General features: G+C 43.5%; 1 protein-coding gene across 2 annotated transcripts in view; it reads left to right on the top strand.

Annotated features, from left to right (window-relative positions):
• DCAF1 (DDB1 and CUL4 associated factor 1) overlaps positions 1 to 15,788 on the top strand; it is a 49,058-nt gene extending 33,270 nt beyond the window's left edge. Inside the window, exons 23-24 of one of the 2 annotated variants that reach the window (XR_004242326.1) lie at positions 2,402 to 4,151; positions 11,033 to 11,093. Coding sequence is in view for 1 of the 2 variants with exons in the window: in XM_032120644.1 (XP_031976535.1) it covers positions 11,033 to 11,288; positions 14,812 to 14,870 (315 nt within the window). In the remaining variant the exon portion in view is untranslated. Of the gene's footprint in view, positions 1 to 2,401; positions 4,152 to 11,032; positions 11,289 to 14,811 lie in introns of those variants that run through there. The other variant, XM_032120644.1, reaches the window with a different exon arrangement.
• The last annotated feature ends 3,835 nt before the right edge of the window (positions 15,789 to 19,623 follow it).

Below are 19,623 nucleotides of genomic sequence, written 5' to 3'. Positions count from 1 at the left end.
AGTCAATGGTTCCAGGCTGTAACACCAGGTACTCAGTAGAGATAAGGGATCTGCCATCCATCAGATGTGACTGGGGACACTTCCTGTTTTACAAATAGAGGTGGCCCCAGGCAGAATCTAAGTGTGCTAAAAGCATTTCTGTGAAGCTGATGGAGTGTTCAAACAAAGCTGCTCCTGGATTGATTTGCAAGCTCAGAGTGACTAGTTGGTATTGCATAACTGCTGCTTTTTATGGTCTCCATTGCTGGGGTCTGTACCTGTGTCCTAAACAACAACTTCTAGGGATGGTTACAATCAAATTTCTTTAGTAAGAGAGATTTGGTTTTAATAGAAGCAACACTTACGAACCCAAATTCAATTCAATGTACATATATCTAGCCAAACATAAATAACCCCCTTGCTTTCTGTCCCTACAGCTGTTCTATGCTTTTTCTTCAGGTTTGTTTTTGTCTTAGGTTTGCAAAAGACAGTTTTTGTCTCTAGAGACATCCAACATTGAGCTAGAATGAATAGAGGTTTTCCTGAATAAAGACAGAATCCCTCTGGTACACTTGTCTGTTGAGACCAAGAAGAGGTTCCTTGATGGAAGGATTTTTGTTTGTATGCATATCCTCACACATGTGTAGGTGTTTAGTATTTGCCTCGTTAGTTTCTGTGATTTAGCTTTTGAAAAATTGGGTATAACATTTCAAACTTGTTGGAACTTCTCACAGATACTCTAAAACCTTTTCTAGCTGAAAGAGAGGGTGCTTTCTGATCTTCATGTTTCATATGAATTAACATGAATTTGGCATCTTTTTCATCAAGGTTTTTAAGGCAGAAAGGAATCTCTTTGACCCCTGCCTCTCACACCTTGACTTGATGCATATGTGGATTTTTGTATCTGACCTACAAGGGCCCATGGGCACATTTTTTTGCCTGTACAGAAAGTAATGAGTACTCAAACAGAAGGGTGGCTGATGGGCAAGCCTTGCTCAGAAGTAATGTGATGCACAATAAAATTGCTTTTAAGGTTGTGTTAAGAGACAAGAACTGTGGAGAAAAATATCTGCCTGACTTTTTTTTTTTAACCTTGAATTTTGACACCTCATGATGTCAGTTCTGACAAATGTCAGCTGAAGGCTCCATGGCAGCTTTTTCAAAAAGCAAAGACTGACAGTCTTTAAAATGAACCTAGTAGGGATGTTTGGCCTATAGCTATCTTTCAGTTCCTTCTGTAATTTAAGAAACAAAACAACTATATTATTCCTCCTATCTCAATCCAAACCTTGCAAGATCAACTGATCTGCTACATAAATTGCCCTCAAATTAAATGATGGGCTGACTCAGTGGCTTGAGCATAGGATTTCTGCAGTGAATGTTTGTGGGTTTGTTTGAAATGCTCGAGGACATCACCAGTGAGGCTGGGTTCTTCCCTGCTGCTGTACCAGCCTTTCCAGTGAGATTCCTGGGAGGCTGCCTTTCCCTAGGTATGGCCACTAATCCAGAGTTGTCAAGCCTTGTTAAGCAGAACAAATGCTAATGAATGTTGATGGTCTGTACTTACTATGTACTGAGGGAAACTGAAGATGTAACATGCTTAGCAAGAGTCTGTTTGCAAGCTCTTTTTGTTGGGTGTTTTACTCCAAAAATAGCAGTGTTCTTGCCTTGAACTTTCATGAGTTCTGTGAATTATTTCACCACTGGGTGAGTATCCAAATGTGTCCATCAATAACCAGCAGTCTTACAAGTATTTGCAAAACACTGTTCAGCATAAAGGGAAATATGTAAGGGTTTTCTACTTTTCAGTCTGGCTGCAAGATCTTCCTGTTTTTCCTCCTGTGTTTGCCACTGTTCTGATACACTCCTTCAGTTAGATTTAGCAAAAAATAAGTTGGGTGTCTGAGCTACTGGTGCAGATCTTGGACCATCTTTTGGTTGTTGGCTTGCTTTATTCTTACTTATTTCTCTTTCTTGGCTGATTAGTATCCCCTGTTTCACTTGTTAATCTACTGTCTTCTGTAGTGAGGCAGATGAGGAATTTCAAAGGAAATGGCACATGGCAGCTGCTACGGGCTAGAAAAGGAGACTTCAGAAATATTATGTGCTCAGAAAAGCTGAAACCAAGGGGAACACAGAGTAGACTCAAAACTGGGAAACTGAAGTCTGGATGAGGTGATCTTCTGAGTGGGTTTTAGGATTTTCAGTCTATGCATTTTTACTTCCCTGTTTTAGCTTTTCTTTCCATATTAGTTGTTTGAGGGCTGTTTTTCTCTCTGTGGTACGTGTGGGTGATGTTGCATCTGTGAGGCTCAAGCAGTGTCCTCAGTTATTGTCATGTTCAGAGATTTATGGCTTCAGCAGCACATTGCTTCACCTAGCTGTCCCTGTCCTATAAAGTGTGTTCTACTTCTTTTGCCAGACCTGAAGAACTGTTAATTATCCTGCAGTGCTTCTGGGCTATCGAAATGGTTGATGGTAGGTGTGTAATTTGTCTTTTTGCATTGGTTTAGAAAATTCTAGGTGATGGGAAATAAACTTTGTTGATAAGGCATTAAAGACTTGAAAGACAACCACTATTCTAACGTATGGTTTAGCCAGGGTGGAGAATGTTTTCCTCAGCTTTCTATGGGGTCTTTGTGATCCCAGTTTCTACTTTTATTTTAGGATTGTCCCCCTGTCTGCCTGCAACAGTAATTCCAACAGTAATTCCACTGTACTTTATTGCTGTTGTTTGATATAGTTGGTTTGTTTTTTCATGCAAATACTTACTTGCTGGGGAAAGACCCCACAAACCTTAATCCATATTGGCACAAATACTTGGGAATCATCAGATCATGGTGGTGCTTTGCCACTATAAGCTGACTAGAATGATTTATGTCATCAGGGACCCTTAAGGAAGGGTTTGTTTTGGGAGTTGTTCCTGTAATATTTGAAGATTCAAATCTTACTCAAGGATAAAATTGTTTACAGAATAATAGCTGTGAATGGGTATTTTCAGACAAATGTGTCAAGTGATAATATGTGTTTATTGCACACCTTTGTAGGAATCTTTGAGCTTAGTTGCTGCTGGGGAGGCTGAGTAATGAGTGGTTTCTATCAGAGACCCTTTTATATAACAGACACATCTTTTGAACAGGCATCCTCCAAAACAGATATTTAAAAGAACAGTGCCTGTACTTCTTACCACATTTTTAGATAGTAGCAAATAACTGTGACTGCTTTAGCCTATTCTACTGTTTCAGAATCTATTTTCAGTAGCTTTCAGACAGTGCAAACAGAGGAAATTCTTGGAAAGAGATAAGTATTTGGAGTTTCCAGAAGGGCAGACTTAGTATTATGGAGTAAAACAGCTTCAGCAGAGATAAAAACATATTCTGCCTGTTCAGTGACATAAATCAAAGATGTCCTTCCTCTTGCCTAACACTTCTTTCTAGAATTGCCACAGTAGTTGGGATCCAAGAAAATAAAAGCTGCCTGAGCTGTGATGAGAAATGCCAGTCAGAGGCTTGAGAAAATAAAGGAACAAATTCTTGTCCATGGAGAGGGAGTTCATTTACCTGCCAAACCTTGAAATTCCTTTATGCAGTATTTTTCTTTGTCATGGAATTAAAGGAATGAATTTGTTTTTTTTAAGTGAGAGTGTGAGATCAGTAAGAGAAAGGAAGAGAAGCATATTGAGAAATTGTACCTAATTCTGTACTCCTTACTTTACCTCTGAGCCCTGCAGCACAGGGAATATAGTAACAGTCACCTTAAAACCCCTTTATCCCAAGCATTAAGGAAGGTACCAGCTGTGAAATGGTGGCTGGCACATGCCTCAGAGGACAGCGACTGGAGCTAGGCTGATTATCATCAGGTGCATACAGTTAGGTTGAAATGGAAACATTTCATAGGCAAAACCAGAATTTGCTCAAAAGAGCCCCACCTGAACCTCCTGATCCATGTGAGGCCCATTCCCTTAAAGCTTTTGTTTGTCTGTATCATGGGTGGTTTGTCATTCATCACAGGTAAGTAGTCATTGTTAGACAAGCTAAACCTACTTACACAGACTAAGAGATTAACTGCTTTTTATTTCTTCACTCCATGTTTTGCCTCTGTGACATTCTGTACGCTGTGTGCTGTTTCCTGTTTTAAATCTGCACATACCTACACCTGCATAGAAGCCTATGGTAAGATTCCTTGCTTGTTACGTATAGTAACTTCTGCAGCTTCCCAGGCTTCTACATTTTTAGCTCTGTGACTAATGGCGACGAAGAAGTAGAAATTCTAACCCTGAAGTAGCCAAGAAGATAAAAGTAGGTGCAGCCCTGTAGTGTGAAGGAGATGAATACTTAGAATTAATTTAATGGTACATAACAGGAAGTGGGTTTGCCAGCTGAGGGGAAGGATGGACAGTAGGTAATCTAGGATGTGCAATTCCTTACATGCTTGACCAGGGAGTCTGTTGGCTGTATTTAAGCTTTTTCCACTACCCATTGTCCAGGAGTGTTAAGAAGTGGTTGGGGGGGGGTGGGGAGGAATTGGATAGAAACTCTTAAGTGACTGAAAACCAGACATTGTCACTCTTGGGAACTGCATAGCAAAGGCCCAGAAAATACCAGCATGGTACACAGCAAGGAGTACCATTGTCAGAAGATGTGACAAGGGGACTGTCTGTGGAGAAAGATAAATTACTGGAACAAGGAGAGACTTACTCCTCTGGGTAAAACGTTCTTCAGTACACTTGTATTTGAACAACGATCATATGTCCTTTTTTATGAAAGCAAAGCCCCTTCCCAAGCTGGAAATAGGGAGTAATTAAAATAATACTGATAATCTGGAAGAGACCAGACAAATTCGCTGTAAGAGAAACTTGGGGAAGGAGGGTGAAGTAAACCGGTAGGCTGTTTCTTGCGAAAGCAAATAAATTAACCAAAATAATGAGACTATGGGAAACATGAATTTCTTTAAAAAGAAAACAAGCCTAGATGAAATAAGTAACTGCTAGAAGCAGATGTTACTAGCAGATAATTTGACTTAGGTAAAAGTAGCCAGAAGTGAATTAAATAGGAGCTGAAACATTTGAAATAGTGGGAAAAGCTTTTCTAACATGGGATTAATTGTTCTGCAGATAGAGAAAAGATAGATGAAAATGAGAATAGTTAGAGTAATACCATCTAGCATGATTCAGACTGAGAGGTGCAACAGAGATTGTGTTTTCAGAGGGAGGAAGTGTTGCTGGAAAGCAGCTGGAGGTGAGAGGTGCTGCCTTGGAGGTGCTGATGGGAGGTGAGCAGGGCCTGGGAAAGGAGTTCATGGAGCAGTCCCAAGAAGCTGGGCTGAACTGTTGATGTGCTGCCTGGTTTTGCACTGTGAATCAGCTCCTAGTAGAGGAAGGAAAAGTCAGTGAGGTGTGAGACAAACAGATAAAGCTTTTTGTAATAGCTGAAACCATGTCAAGCAAAAAAGCAGTGACCTGTAGATGTCAAAACTGAATCAGAATTTCCAACCCAAATATCAACAATTGGAAAAGACCTGTGGGGTCTTCCTTTGGCAACTAAATGCCAGCCTAGTGTAGATTTGAGAGATTGTGTAATCTGCAGTGGAGAAGTCTCAAATTCTGGTCACGTGGTTATAAAAAATTTTGGAATCAAGAAATGTAAGAAAGCTCTATAAAAATGTCTTGAGAGTACTTAAAAGCAGGCTGGTCTATTTTTATATACTGCAGATCTGCAGTGCTGTAAGTCATACTTCCTGGAAGCACTTTGTACATACACTAATTTAATGTTAGAATACATTACAGAGATATGTTAAAATCAAAAAGGTAAAGTTCTGCTTAGCTAACATGTATTTTGCATCAGTTTGAGTAAGTGAAATACTGGGGTTTTCCTGAGCCTTTGAATGATTTTTGAGAGATGAACACCAGTGAGTATGTTAAATATCAATAAACTGTGCTACCCACAAAAGACAAATTTGTCAATTTTGTATGTGCAAGATGATTGGTAAAGGGGAATGGTAAGAAATTGGATGATGATGATGAAAGCTTATGTAGTGTGTGCCAACAAGCATGAAAGAACAATGTGGCAGAAAACACATAATGCTTGAACAAGTGCAAAGGGTATGTATTAAGCTCTGAAAGGGCTGTAAAAACTGGCAAATGAAGAATTAGGTCAAGTAGGTTTTTTTTGTTCCAGTGCAGCAACCCCAGTATCTGCCATTCCTTTAGGGGATGTTGTTTAGTTTTTTCCTTTGGGGGTAATAAATGATAAATTAATTGAACCGAATCTACTCTGCTTTCTGGAAGCAAACTGGTAGTGGAGTTAAGTTACCAGTAATTTGCTTTGAGATGATCTCTAGATAATCCTTTGCTGTGTAATCAACTTTTCATATTCTGTAAGTTTATGTTCAGGTTTTCTTGTACTATTACATCTCTGTAAATCTTCCTGTATGCAGGTGTGTTAGAAAGCTGATGGGAATCACTTTTGCCCTCTTAAACATCCTTAAAGCATTTCCAGGGCCATGGACTGTGTATTGATGCTGTTTATATGTTCCTGTGTAAGTGAATTAGTGAATTTGGGTGAGTTAGTGAGTGTTGAGAAATAATGCACATTTAAATAAAATGTCCCATTTTGGAGTCTGATGTTAGAAGAACAGATAGTTCCTCTAAAATATGTAACTGATGATTCCATATGTTACTGACTTACATGCTTAAGACTTCTTGAGTTAAACTAACACAATCCTTTGTATAGATGGTCTTTTTCAGCCTAAACTAGCCTTTATTAGTTGAATCAAATTAGCTAGAGTCAAACAATTTGCAAGTTATACTGGGGCCTGTCCTTGTGTGGACGTCCTATCCTGTAGATAGCTGTTCCACATGAAAGTTGGAGCCTCCCTCTTTGCTGTCCCCTTATAATTTTAACTGGTTTTTGTTTGTTTGCTTGAAATTGTCACCTTTGTTCATTGCCTTATTTTTGCAGCCTTTTTGCTTTAACTAGACTGAAATACTCTGTCAGTATTTTTGCAGAGAGTGAGACCAGGAAACCATTTTGTGTATGAAACAGAGTGGATGTTTCCTAGATGAAAATTCCTTTACTGTAATCATGACCCTTGTGTTTTTGATGAGCAGAAAGACTTGGCCATCCAGACATGTCAATACCTCAATGTCAGCTGTTACGTAGTGACATTGTGTGTGCTGGGGATGAAGAGGGGTGACACTGGTGCAGTATTGGGAGCATAACACAGAAACCCCTTAGTATTCATACTCATTAATTAATAAAATTAATATGTATCTCTGTAATATCTAATTACAGATTTGAGTCTCACTAAGGGTCAGTGAGTACTCAAAACTGTTCTGCTCTTGGCATCTATCAAGGTAGAACTCCCTTAAATTAATCGAAAGTGTAGGTATCTACAACTAATTAATATACCTGAATCACAGTGTAACTAAAGTGGAGAGCAGTGTGACATCCTTAGTTCAAGAGCTGGACTCCACCATGGCCCTCTGAGAACTACCTGCTCTATTTAAAAAGGAGCAGGCAATAGATTTCCCACCCCCTGCCCTCCTTCACAGCCTCAGATTGAGGTTGTTTGTAATTTTCCATGAATTCCATGAGAATATGGGGGTTCAGTGTGGCTGCATTGCAATCATCGTGCACTTTGCTGCAGTACAGGGCACACACAAATACCAGACCAGGAGTCAGAGTGATGATAGGGAGGTAGAACCTTTTACAGAGAGAAGGTTATGAGATGGTCAGTTTGGGATTCTGTAGTCCTACCCTTGTGCCTTCTGCAGAGGGAACTGGTAGCTGTGAAGTGACTTCTCTTGGAGAGGGAAGAGAATATTCTCTAAGGAAGCAGAGGAGGAATATGAATACTCTATGAACAGTTCAAGTTCTGATCCAAGCTTTTACAGAGAACATTCCAGTTAGAAGAATATCTTTAGGCATCTAAAGGAGTTAGTCATAGCTGAAACAATTCCTTGATATTAAGTCCTATGGTGTGTGCTGGTCCATGGGTTCTATGGATGAGTTTACTCCAATGAGGAAGATGAGCACAGGTGCCTCCTTGTTTTGCATGGATATGCATGCTGGTTCTTTTTTCCAGCAGCACCTTTGTCACTGCCCAAAGTGAGCCATTGATGAGTAGGCAGGGGCTTGGTTTCCCGGGTTTTTCCTACACAAACTTGGATATGGTTTGGAATAGCTGTCTTGTCTTCCCTTGTGACATGGCACAAGGATTTTTTTCCCCCCACTCTTACTCAGTGTGCTTGTTTGAGTCCCTGGGGAAGGTGCCATTTTCTACCTACGTAGGCATCCCTTACATGAGACAGTTGTGGTGTCTCATGAGGATTTATCCTGGGGCCTCATGAACAGCCTGGATATCACTTACATGTGGTGGTGTTAGACTGCAGCTGGCACTCCCTCACCCCTTCCTTAGCTGTGTGTCCCAGGGGTTGGGTTTGGGAGCAGAAGCTCCGGGTGCTTTGTTTGGAGAGCTGTCCCCAGGCTCTGTGTGAAGCCGTCTGCTCCAGCTGGGAATGCTGCACTGGGCCTGCAGAGCTTGTGCTTGGCTTGGCTCACAAGCTGAGGCAGAATTTATTTGCCTGTAGCTTAGCAGAAGCTTCACAGTGGCCAAGTTATGTTTGGGTTCTTTAAAACATGACATGGTACAGGTTTCCTCCTCACTGATGAAGATGCTCCTCTTGAGCCCTGCCACGTGTCACCCCTCCAGCTCTGTAAGGGTGTCACTGTGTGTGTCACACTCACATGCACACGTGACTTCTTGTAGCATAAGTTACACACTATTTTCTGTTTTACCAAGGACAGGTATAATTTTGATCTCATCTTACTGTTCTTAGGTGGTTTTTAAATGAATGTGGCCTGATTCTAATCAGCAACTTCAGATTAAGTAATTTAAACTGTGAAAGTGGAAGCATTTCAGCTCTTGTTTGTATTTTCACAAATTATTTTTCCTTCACTGGTTGGTATAACTCTTCAGAGCTAATTTGCAGCTAAGTATACAATCTTTCTGTGTAATTTGGCTCTTAGCCTTGTCAGCCAGAAGGGATTTTTAGCTCTATGCAACTACATTTCATTTCATCCTGTATTTGAAGGGTGATATTGGTATAAATGCCTTGTCTTGAGCTTGAATTAGAATGTTGATGAAACAGTAAATCAATTTCCAATAAATACATTACATATGAAACATTATCAAATTTAGTAGTTTTGACATTTTGAGTCCTTGTGGACTAGATATTTAGGAAAAGAATACTTTCAGAAATTCCACAGATGTAGAAACAAAGAAGAGACCTAACTAATTCCAGAATCCTTCAATTTTTACCGACATGGACTCTAAATGAATCTTGCAGACAACATACTTTTTTCCCAATGTCTACAGGTGTGTCTCTATCTCCACACTGAGAAACTTCGCTTAATTTTTCTAAGATTTTTGAATAAATTGATATCTCTTTTCTGCTTCAAAATTGTTTAGACAATGAAAAATGAAAATAAACTCTCCTGCCTTTTTGGTTTTTAATCAGCTTTTCAATTCTGACTAGAGTAATAAAATTTGAGACATTGGTCTCTCTGCAGATACTGCATTTAACAAAAATAAATACAAATTATTAAGGTAAAGCTTTTATACTCAATTGAGTATATTTTATAGAAAATTATACCGAGTATGGCACTGCAGTTTAAAACTGTGAACTGCAAGTAAGATACTTCCTCTCCCAGTATGTATACAATTATGTCTGTTTATCTGAGGACTCACTGACTCAAAGTAAAGTTGCAATTGCTTGAAATAAGCACAGGCTTTAATACAGGTTGGCTTTAATATTGTATTTCATATAAGCTCTTTCATAAAGGAAACTATGTAGCAAACCATTGCTTTTATACTGTAATCTGCATTTAATAACGCGCCATTTCTGGTCAGCAGTGAAGACTTGGCTGCCTTTTGCAAGTGAAGAAACAATACCATTTACTCAGGCATTTCGTCTTTATTTCTCTTGCCTGTGACAGATGTTGGATTTGTGTGGGTGTGGTGGTTTTTTATAGCACTGACTGAAGAAAAAGTAGGTTGGGGCGATGACAGTAAAGGACTTTCCTCTGTCCCTTTAGATCTGAAAATGCAGCAGTCTAAACAGCTCAGTGGGAGTGTGGTGAGCTTGAGGACCAAAGGAACCCTTGAAGTGGGTTGTTAGATATCTATCTTAATTGCTTCCTAATTTTGCAGAATGTGTCTCCTCCCAAAACAAAGGGGCAATTAGGACTGAAAGAGTTGAGAGCATTCTGTTAGAGAAGCAGGCAGTGACTGAGATGTGCAGGGGATTGAAGCTTTTCTTTCAGTCCTGGAACACCCTGGAGCTTGGCTTGTGATGGCAGTTTGTCTGGAAGAAGGGTAGAACTGTTACAGCTCCTTCCCACTCAGTCTTATCCACTACACACAGATTGCTGGATTTTGTCTGTACAATGAGGAATTCAGTTGCTTTACTGAATGCAAATTCTTATGGTTTAATAGAGAAGGATCTTGATCCACAGGTAAATATCAAAGATGAGACTTCTGAGCTGCCTTGAACAGTTCTGTCATCTGAAGCTGAGTGATTCAGGGATTGGCCTTGGCTGAAAGTATCCTTCCCTACATTTTACACCTCATCCAAATGGGAATGACAGAGACTGAAGGTGCATGTGGCTTGATGTCAAGTGGAGGTTTTGGTCCTGCTGAAACTAAAGCAGTTTGCACAAGACTAGCAACAAAGCCATGGATTAACAGGTCTTACTGCATGTCCTTCTCAAGGGTGCTTTGTGTTGGTGGCCGGTCCCGGAGAGGAGCTTGAGCCAATGGTACCTGTTTGCAGCAGCATTTTGCAGTTAAGACTTTGCAGACCTGCAGGTGATCTGGCATGTGTGATGCTCTGAAGCTGTGGAGAGAGTGCTTAGATGGGTGATGGGAGCGTGTTTATGTTTGGTGGCTGGATATGGGGAGAAGTGAAAACTATAGGTTTTCTTTAATTACTCTTGTTCCATTTTACATGTATCTTAATGTCTGCAATGGACTGTTTTTGCTGTCTTTATAGGAGGAAGAGGAGCAAGAAGAAGAAGATGATGATGAAGATGATGATGACACAGATGACCTTGATGAACTAGACACGGACCAGCTGCTGGAGGCTGAGCTGGAGGAGGATGAGAACAACGAGAATGCTGGTGAGGATGGAGAAAATGACTTTTCTCCCTCCGATGATGAGGAGATTGCCAACCTCCTGGAAGAGGGAGATGAGGGTGAAGATGAAGATTCTGATGCTGATGAGGAAGTTGAGCTGATTCTTGGAGATAGTAAGTGTGTGCCCACCTCGGTGACCTTATCCGCTGCTTAAGGTCCTGACAAAGAGGCAGCATCTAAATTTCCCCTGAAATGACTTAACTGACTTGTCCCTTGTTAGTATGAGTCACAGACCATCATCGTGCTTGTTCACCTGTGGCTTCTCTCAGTAATCTGCTGGTAAAAGCAGCTCTTACGTGAGAGAACAACTGTGCATTCTGGAAAAGGAGGTATCTCCTTTCTTCAAGTGCTCCCAGGTGTGTGTGTGTGTGTGTGTGTGTGTGTGTATGTGTGAGAACTCCATGTGAAGAAGCTTTGTCTGATGGCTTGCCTGTCCTGCCTTTCAAGGGGACACAGGTTTAACTGTTACCTCACCTGTCCTCTCTGCCTCATGTGAGCCTGTAAGGACAGAGAAGCATTTTTGATCCTTGGTGCTGTTCTTTCTCTTTTGCAATTGCTTAAAGTGCAAAGCTAACATGGCATTTCTGACTTCACTTCCTTTATTAGACTATTCTGAAGCTAACATAACTTTTGGAATATAATTTAAATTGTTCTCTTTTGCTGGCATTGCACAAATACAGTGATTTGAAAATATAAAGTGTGTGTGTATGAGTGTATAAGAAAGAAAGGTCTGAACTTTTTATGTAGCAATAAAATTTGGAAAAATGCTTCACAAGAAAGAAGGTGAGTAGGATAGCATCAGACTTGGGATTTGTGACACCAGATTCTGTTCCCTTTTTTGCAGCACAATTTTTGAGTATGTGTAGCCAAACCATTTAGTTATTTTTAATTTTCAAGCTGTAAAAATGGACATAATATAGTTACCTTAAGGTAAGGGGTTGGTAAGGATGAGTAATTATGGTGTGCAAGGTGTTTGAAGTCCTGCAGTGATGGGAGATTGGTTCCCATCTCAGCTCTCATATCAGGCTTCCCTGCCAGTGTGCTGGAGGATGAAGCATGGCAGGCCCCACGTTGGCAGTGATGTGGCTGGCAGACTCATCCATGTCTTCTGTGGAAATGTAGCTCAGTCATTTTTAAGGACGTGGCCACATTAGGTTGCCAGAGTTATTCTCTGAGGTCACTCTGCTGTTGTCTAGAGGGAAATAGGTTTATACTGTAGAGCCATAAAGGATATTTGCACAGCTCAGTCATTAATAGCATATTGCAGTGTGACATTTTGGGATTACAGGGAACCTCTGTGTCCTAGTAGTGGGCAGGATCTTCGTGACACAACTCCACTTGTTTTTCCTTGGGGAATGCAGGGCCAGAAGCTCTTCAGAGAGCACCTGGGGTGCTGTACCTTGAAATGTCCAAGGGGCAGAATGGCCAGGATGTTCAGGCCATTTCAATAACTCTTCCTGGAACAAACGAGGTGCTACTTGACAGGCGTTTCAGGCGTGCTCTGCAGAACACTGTGTTATGAAGCAGCCACATCTGTACATCATTTATGGATAGAGCCACTTGAGCAGAACTTAGATCTGGTATGGCTGTGGAGCTGCAGGCAGCCCATCCCATGGCTGTTAGGTTGCTTAGCAGCAATTTCAGGAACTCAGAGCAGGGAGTGCAGCTCTGCTGGGCTGATGCATGCATGGTCCTTGATGGGTTTGATGAGTGGGGTTCTATGGCAGCTGCTCTGTGATTTCATCTGACTTCTTTCTGTTTCCCCACCCCCCAGCAAAGAACAATTAAAATTTTCCTCTGCTTATGCTTGTTCCAGAATTAAAAGTTGTAAGGGCACTGCCAGCATAGCAAGGACCGATCTGAGGCATGGGGTGCATTTAGAGTGTTCCCTGCTGCAGATTCTTGCTGTATTGTGGGTGAACCTCCATAACATACAGTGAGTGTTTTCAAAGCAAAATAATTCAGAGAACAGTTGAAACAGGAGTGAGTGGCATTGGTTGCTATGTGTTCCTTTTTAAAAATAATCCATGGAGAACCTTTAAAGTATGAATTTGTCTTCCTCCTCCTTTGTTACCACCTTGGGGACATTAGATCTGTTTGTCAAAGCAGTTAATGCATTGTGCAGGTCTTTCAAGAGCTTTTTCCTGGGCGGGCTGAGTGTAATTTTTGAAATGCACATATGGCATAGGATGGAAGAAATACATGGGATTCTCACCAGCAGCATGGCTGACTCTGGATTCTGATTCCTCTTCTGTAATCCAAAATGGCAACTTCCAGGCAGGTCTGTGCAAACTAACTATGCCAAACAGTTAACTGCAGTCAGGTTTACTTGCAGACATAGAGCTCAGAACTGGAAGGTTATGTGGTGAACTGGGGAATAGTGAGGAGATCCTTTCTCAGAGCTTTTCTCTGGGGTTAAAAAAAACCCACCCAACAAAAACCCCCCAAAACTCCAACTTTCTCAGCTTCTCTTCTCCAGAGTTTCTGGATTGGTATCTTGCTTGTGCTTCTTTCCCTCTTACTGTGTAAGTGTAGCTGCTGCAGCAGTGGCTGGTGTTCCAGCAACCCAATGTGGCTGTGGCTGTTCTGGGAGCACTGATGACCCCTCAGCTTAGGCTCAGTCCGATGGATGGTGAGATGGAGCATCCCTTGCTGATCACAGTGGAAAGGCAGCTGGCTGATCTTCAGGGAGGAGGGTTGGGGGAAAGGGTTTGTGCCCTGTTTGCTTGCCTGTGATTTTTTTTCCCCCCTAAGGATAGCATCTGAGAAGGGGTGAACCCTCCAGAAGGTTTTTCTCACCTTAACAGGCATTTTAGAGATCCACATTACTGAGATGGCTAAGTGGAAGTCTTGGTGTCTTTTTTTTTTTTCTTTTTAACTATTTTTAACACCCAGTTATCTGCTGCATCCAATGAATTCGCATAAGAAAAAGAACCAACACCACCTCTAAGGTAAGGCAGGAGCCCTCTTGCTGCCAGAGCTGCTACTGCTTCCTTCTTGCACAACTGAGGGAGGAGAGATCTTACGTTTTAAGATAAAAAGCGTGTGTGTATGCGTGTGTGACTGCTTCTGGTAAATCCCCTCATGTCTTTATTCTGCACCACAATGAAGAAAACCAGGAAAAGCACAAGTTACAGGTCACCTTTAGTAAGTGACCTGTAGTTAAATTCATTACAGAAACCTTTGAGTTACTAGAGGAAGGTTCTGGTTGTGAATGCGTGGATTGCTTCCACCTTAGTGGGGTGCAACTCACTGCATGAGGAATTACCCTGTGCACATCATGCAGGGGCCAGGCTGGTGGCACTGTCCAGCTGTGAGGAACGACTGCCACATCTGTCCAGCCCCTGGCATGAAGAGTTGTTGCCCTTTGTGTGCAGGAAGTTGTGCAGGCAGCTCTCTGCTGGTGTCCTCCCCACCTTGTCAGGGGAAAAACCTGCCAGCTCATAGAAACTGCACTTGCTAAGCTGCTCTCCTTGAGCCTCTGTTTTAAGCAGGGAAAGAAAGCTCTGGTGCAGATTTCCTGGCTGCTTTTGAGTGGTTTGGAGCACTGATGGTGCTGCCAGGGGTGACCATCTCCTGTGCCTGGGCAAGTGCCTCTGCCGCAAACCAAACCTAACCCTCGTGTCTCCTTTGCAGCCGATAGCTCCGATAACTCCGACCTGGAGGACGACATCATCCTGTCCCTGAATGAGTGAGGAGCGGCTGCGGGCGGGGTGTGGGCAGGAGACGACGCTCCCTTCCCAGCAGAAGACCAGAGACCAAATTGGAAACCGACTCTGAGCACCCCAGCCCTACTTATCCTGGGAAAGCCTGAGGATCTCCTGCCGATCCGCTGTGTTGGTTTGAGTCAGTTTGAGGCTCGGGGCTAAGTCTCAATAAAGAGACCTGGGGTTAGGCCTCATTTCTCTCTGCCTTTTTTTTTTTTTATTTTTTATTTTAGGCTGAGATGACTCTTCAAGGAAACTTCTGAAGATATTTCACAATATATTTTCTTTGTATAAAGTTCTTTCCTAAAGAACAGAAATAGTTTTATAAAAAAAAAAAAAAAAGAAAAAAAAAAGGCAAGTGTTCTAGTAAAGAGGGGAGACCTTTGTATTCCTGTAGTACCTTGTTACCATGGGGTAGGTTTGGGGAGAAAAATTGTTTAAAATTAAAAGAAATTAAAATTTATGCAGCTACTAAGTGAAATAAGAGGATCATGGTTTCTAATATTGTTGAGGAGTGAGAATATTTTTATTTTAAATATGATTTTATTTTTAAAAAAGAAGAACTACAGGTGTTATACCTGCTAATGCACCAGTGTGTTCCAGATGCTTTTGTCCTCCAGGGAAGAGCCCCTGGGGTGTTTGCTAATGTAGATTTGCGCTGTGATACCAGCTGTAGTGGGAGGCTGAAATCCTGGGTGGGCCTAGTCAGAGCCTGGTATTCCTGAAGACATGGGAATCTGGGATTGAAGTTTGAGCCCTTTTTCTCCCTCCTGCCCTTTGTGGTTCAAGTTTTTTAATCTTTTTCTCTTTTTTTTTTTCTTTTCCCTCTTGCCCTCTGTGTGGAAACTGCAAATTGAAGGCCTTTTTCTTTAATGTAAAGTGTATTTATTAAAAAATTAAATACAAGTCCTGTCTGTCTGTACGGCTGTGAATTGTAGCCATGCAAAAGCAGTGCTCCATGTGCCTGCAGGGCTTGGCTGAGAGCAGCCAGGTGTAGCTGGAACCTGGCTGCAGTAAGGAAGGGCAAAGGAAACAGGGGTTTGGGAGCTCAGCCTGGCCATGGCACAGCAGCTGTGAGTTCCAGTTCTGATCCCTTGGGTTGCCTGACAGCCTGGAATTCTCAGTGGCAGCCTCACCACTGTGTGGGAGCTGGATGATGCCACTGGGCTGTGGTTGTGTGGGGAGGTGCTCTGGAGTGTCCACTGCAGTTCAGGCAGGGAATTCCCCATCTCCCAGGGTGTGCCAGGAGCTGGGAGCAGCACTGGCTTCCTCCTGTGGTTTGGCATTGCCCAAGCTGCCCTGTGGCTGTTGGGGCAGAGGGCAAATCCTGCTGAGGCATGAGAGGAGGCCCTGCCCCTCAGAACAGGAGGAAGAGATGGCAGTGGAGTGTTTTACTTCACGGTGCAGCACCCAGCTGTGCAGCTTGGGCCTGTGCTCAGAGCTGGCATGTGAGGGTGCTCTCTGCTTGCCTGGACAAGGCCACGACTGTGCTGTTTATTCCCAGGTGTTCAGATAACATCCACTCACCCTTTAAACCTTTCTCTGTTTTGGCCCTTTTCAGAATAGGGTGTGAGGCAGAACAGGGAACTGGAGACTTCTCCTTGACACTCCAACCAGTTTTCCACCAAGAACTGCTCGTTTCCACTAAGGCTCAAGGTCTTACTGCTTGAAGAGGAAGGATTTCCTTTTTAACTGAAAGAAGGGATAGCTTTTTTCCCCTCCAGCATTGCATGTACTTAATGCACTTACCCAGGGCTGCTTGTTAATAATTAAAAAGAAAGGTTCTGCTGCAACTTAAAATGGATAATTGTACCCTACAGAGTCGATAAAGATGAGCAAGTTGTGATTATTACAGCATTTAAGACCAGCAATTGGAGCAGCATTCTGATTAAATGAGGGGATTGAAAATCGGATATGCCACCCAACAGCTGTGGAAGTAGCCCCTGCCTTACCAGAAACCATCCTACCCAACTTCACCATAGAAAAATGTGCAGCTCAGGAGGAGGAAAAAAAGAAAAGCATGTACTCAGCTACTGCTTCCAGGGAGAGGCAGTGCCAGCTGTCCATATATTGTTCTGGCATTATATCCCAGCTGTAACTGGCTGCATCTGCTGCTGATTTGGGCCTGGCTGTTTTGGAGAAATTTACCAGCTAGTTTTGTGAGACAGAACCAAAACACCTGGGATGGCACTCCTGTGTATGCATTTGACTTGAACCTGAGGTGCTGTAAGTATATGAGCCATCCCTCCACTCCCACACCTGCCCTAACTCCACTGAACAGAGCCAAAGGGAGTGGGTTTGGGCCTTACCCTGTGGGGAAGGAGGCAGGGCCTGCAGGTTACACCCCCCCCCCCCAAAAAAAAAACTGCTGAAGCAGCCCCCCAGCCCCTATCCCGAGCAGACCTGGCCTCTGAAGGTAAATACACGCCTGGGGAAGCTGCCTGCAGCCCATGCTACTGCCTTAGTTCTGGGGGTCTCACTGAAGAGTGCTGGGGAACAGGTGACTGCACCAACTTGGGTGCAAAGTGGGGTTCAGAACTGGGGACTAGCAGGGATCATTTTGTTTTTGTCAGGCCATAATTCTGCAGCTGCTTGGGATGGGGAGAATTCTCAGCATTTGGAAAATCACCTGCCACCCTGGCATCATGATTTAATCTATTTAAAAGCATGTTGCTTGGAAAGAATCCTATAATCTTCTGGAATACTCCCAGCACGTGGCTGATGTGGTGCCATACAGTATTTCTTCTATGCAGCAGTTACAGACCCTGGCTTAGGGGGGAAGGAGATTTAAATGTCCTGCCAGCTGGCTAAGACCTACTCCTCCCTCTGCATCAGAGGGGAGCAGGGAGGATGTTGTTTCCTCCCACAATGTGAGCAGATGAGCCCAGCACAGCCTGTGCCCTCTTGTCAGCGTGGTCCTCACTGTTCTGGGACCTGAGTAACTGCTTGGCCCATTTGGTGCACTGCAGCACCCTTCCATGGAACACAGCCTGTGGAATGCCCTGCCAGCACCCTGGGAGGGAGCAGCACATCCCTGCAGGGCTGGGGTTAAAAAATCTCCCACAGGCCAGGGCTGGGAGAGCAAGGTACAAAGCCAAGTGTAGCTAAGGGCAGTGACTGAGGCTCCTCAGCACGGGTTAGAGCGCATCCAGGGCTAGTCCTCATCCGTTTCAGTAGGAAAGACAGCCAGCAACTGCTGTTAAAGAGGCCTTGTAAGACAGAATGTTTGCTGAATGGGTGCTTAGAATAAAAGATGGGGTAGCTCAGTCTAAGCACTAACACTCTCAGACCAGCCCATCCACCATGACACACTGTGTTCCCCCTCTGAGTTTCAGATCACCCCAAGGAGCCAGACACCATTACCCTGCCATGATCACCTTACTGCCCCATTGTACTGGGCTGAAAGGCACCATCCTCCAAAAAACAACCCCCCAGCACTGCCTTACCCAGCACCTTCCAGCATGACCAAGGGGCTCAAGCCTCCCACCCCCCCCTTCTACTCCCCAGAACTGCTGTCCATCCCAGTTTAAGGCCCAAGGCTTTGATGCTGTAAGATCCAGATGTAGATTTATTTTGCTGTAACTGCCAACCCTTTTTCAGGCCTGTTTCTCTTGGAATCAGCCTGGATACATGTGTGAAGGGATGGGATGGTGGACACGAGTCCAGGATGGGGCCTTTGGCCTTGGCACAGTCTGTTAAAGCCATGGTGTGGCTCCCTTGCCTGCTGGGGATCAGGGAAAGCTCAGGTCATTGTGGCAGAGGGATGCTGCTCCTTCTCTCCCAGGTGTCTTTCCCGTAACTCTCCAACTTCTCCTTTACACCTGTTAATTTTGGTAGGAGGGAGATTTGTTGGTCTCACATGCTCACAACCATCAGCCACCTCTCTGGGAACAGAAATCCCATCATTCAACTCTTTGTCTTCTAAACAACCCTCACTATTATTTACTTATTTCACCAGGAAACTGGGAGATGGGGGATTTTGGGCTGTTCCTTGGCTTCGCCAGCAAACAGTCACGGCTTTTATAATTTACTCATTTTTTTTCCTTCCCCTTTCTAGCACTCACACACCATAACACACACAAGGCCATGCCCCAGCACCATGAGCTGCAGCTCCATGCCATGCCAGCCAAGCAGGCACTTGTACTGGCACCACCTCACCGCCTCAGTGTGCCCGGACACCTCCTAGGCAGGATAACTCCCACAGAAGGCTCTAATTGCTCTAGGACCGGCCACGAGGGGTATTTAATAGCACTTGGTTCGGGTAACACTGAACCGTTACAATTATTGACATTTGGCACTGTCGGGGACTCGGTCTCGAGGGTGGAGTCGGTGTCCCTATAACCATGTGAAACCGCGGCAGCCCAGTGCCACCAGTACAGCCTGGCTGCTTCGGGCGCTGGAGTTTGCCCCTCTGCTCCCACAGCACACTCCCAGAGCCCTGCTGTTCCCAGTGGAGCAGCCAGCTCCCCTCTCTGACCCCTGCCTGCCCTGCATGGACAACACCCTCCACAGCCTCGGAGCTGCACTCGGGTGCTTAAGGACAGAATAATTTTCTGGGATACGGAAGATGCATCAAGTGAAATGCAACCCCCCAACCCCATAAAACCAACCCACACTTGTTGATATTAATAATGTCCCTACAGCTGCAGGTTAAAAAGTGAAAAATAAAAGCAGCATTAGACTGAGTTATGCTCCCTGCTAAGTGGGTTGTGACACCAATCATACCTGAGAGCTGAGTTTT

The sequence above is a fragment of the Corvus moneduloides genome, chromosome 11 (genome assembly GCF_009650955.1).
Source record: "Corvus moneduloides isolate bCorMon1 chromosome 11, bCorMon1.pri, whole genome shotgun sequence".
In the NCBI taxonomy this organism is placed as follows: Eukaryota; Metazoa; Chordata; class Aves; order Passeriformes; family Corvidae; genus Corvus; species Corvus moneduloides.
Note: the sequence above shows the minus strand (reverse complement) of the source record. Positions and strands in the feature narration are given on the sequence as shown.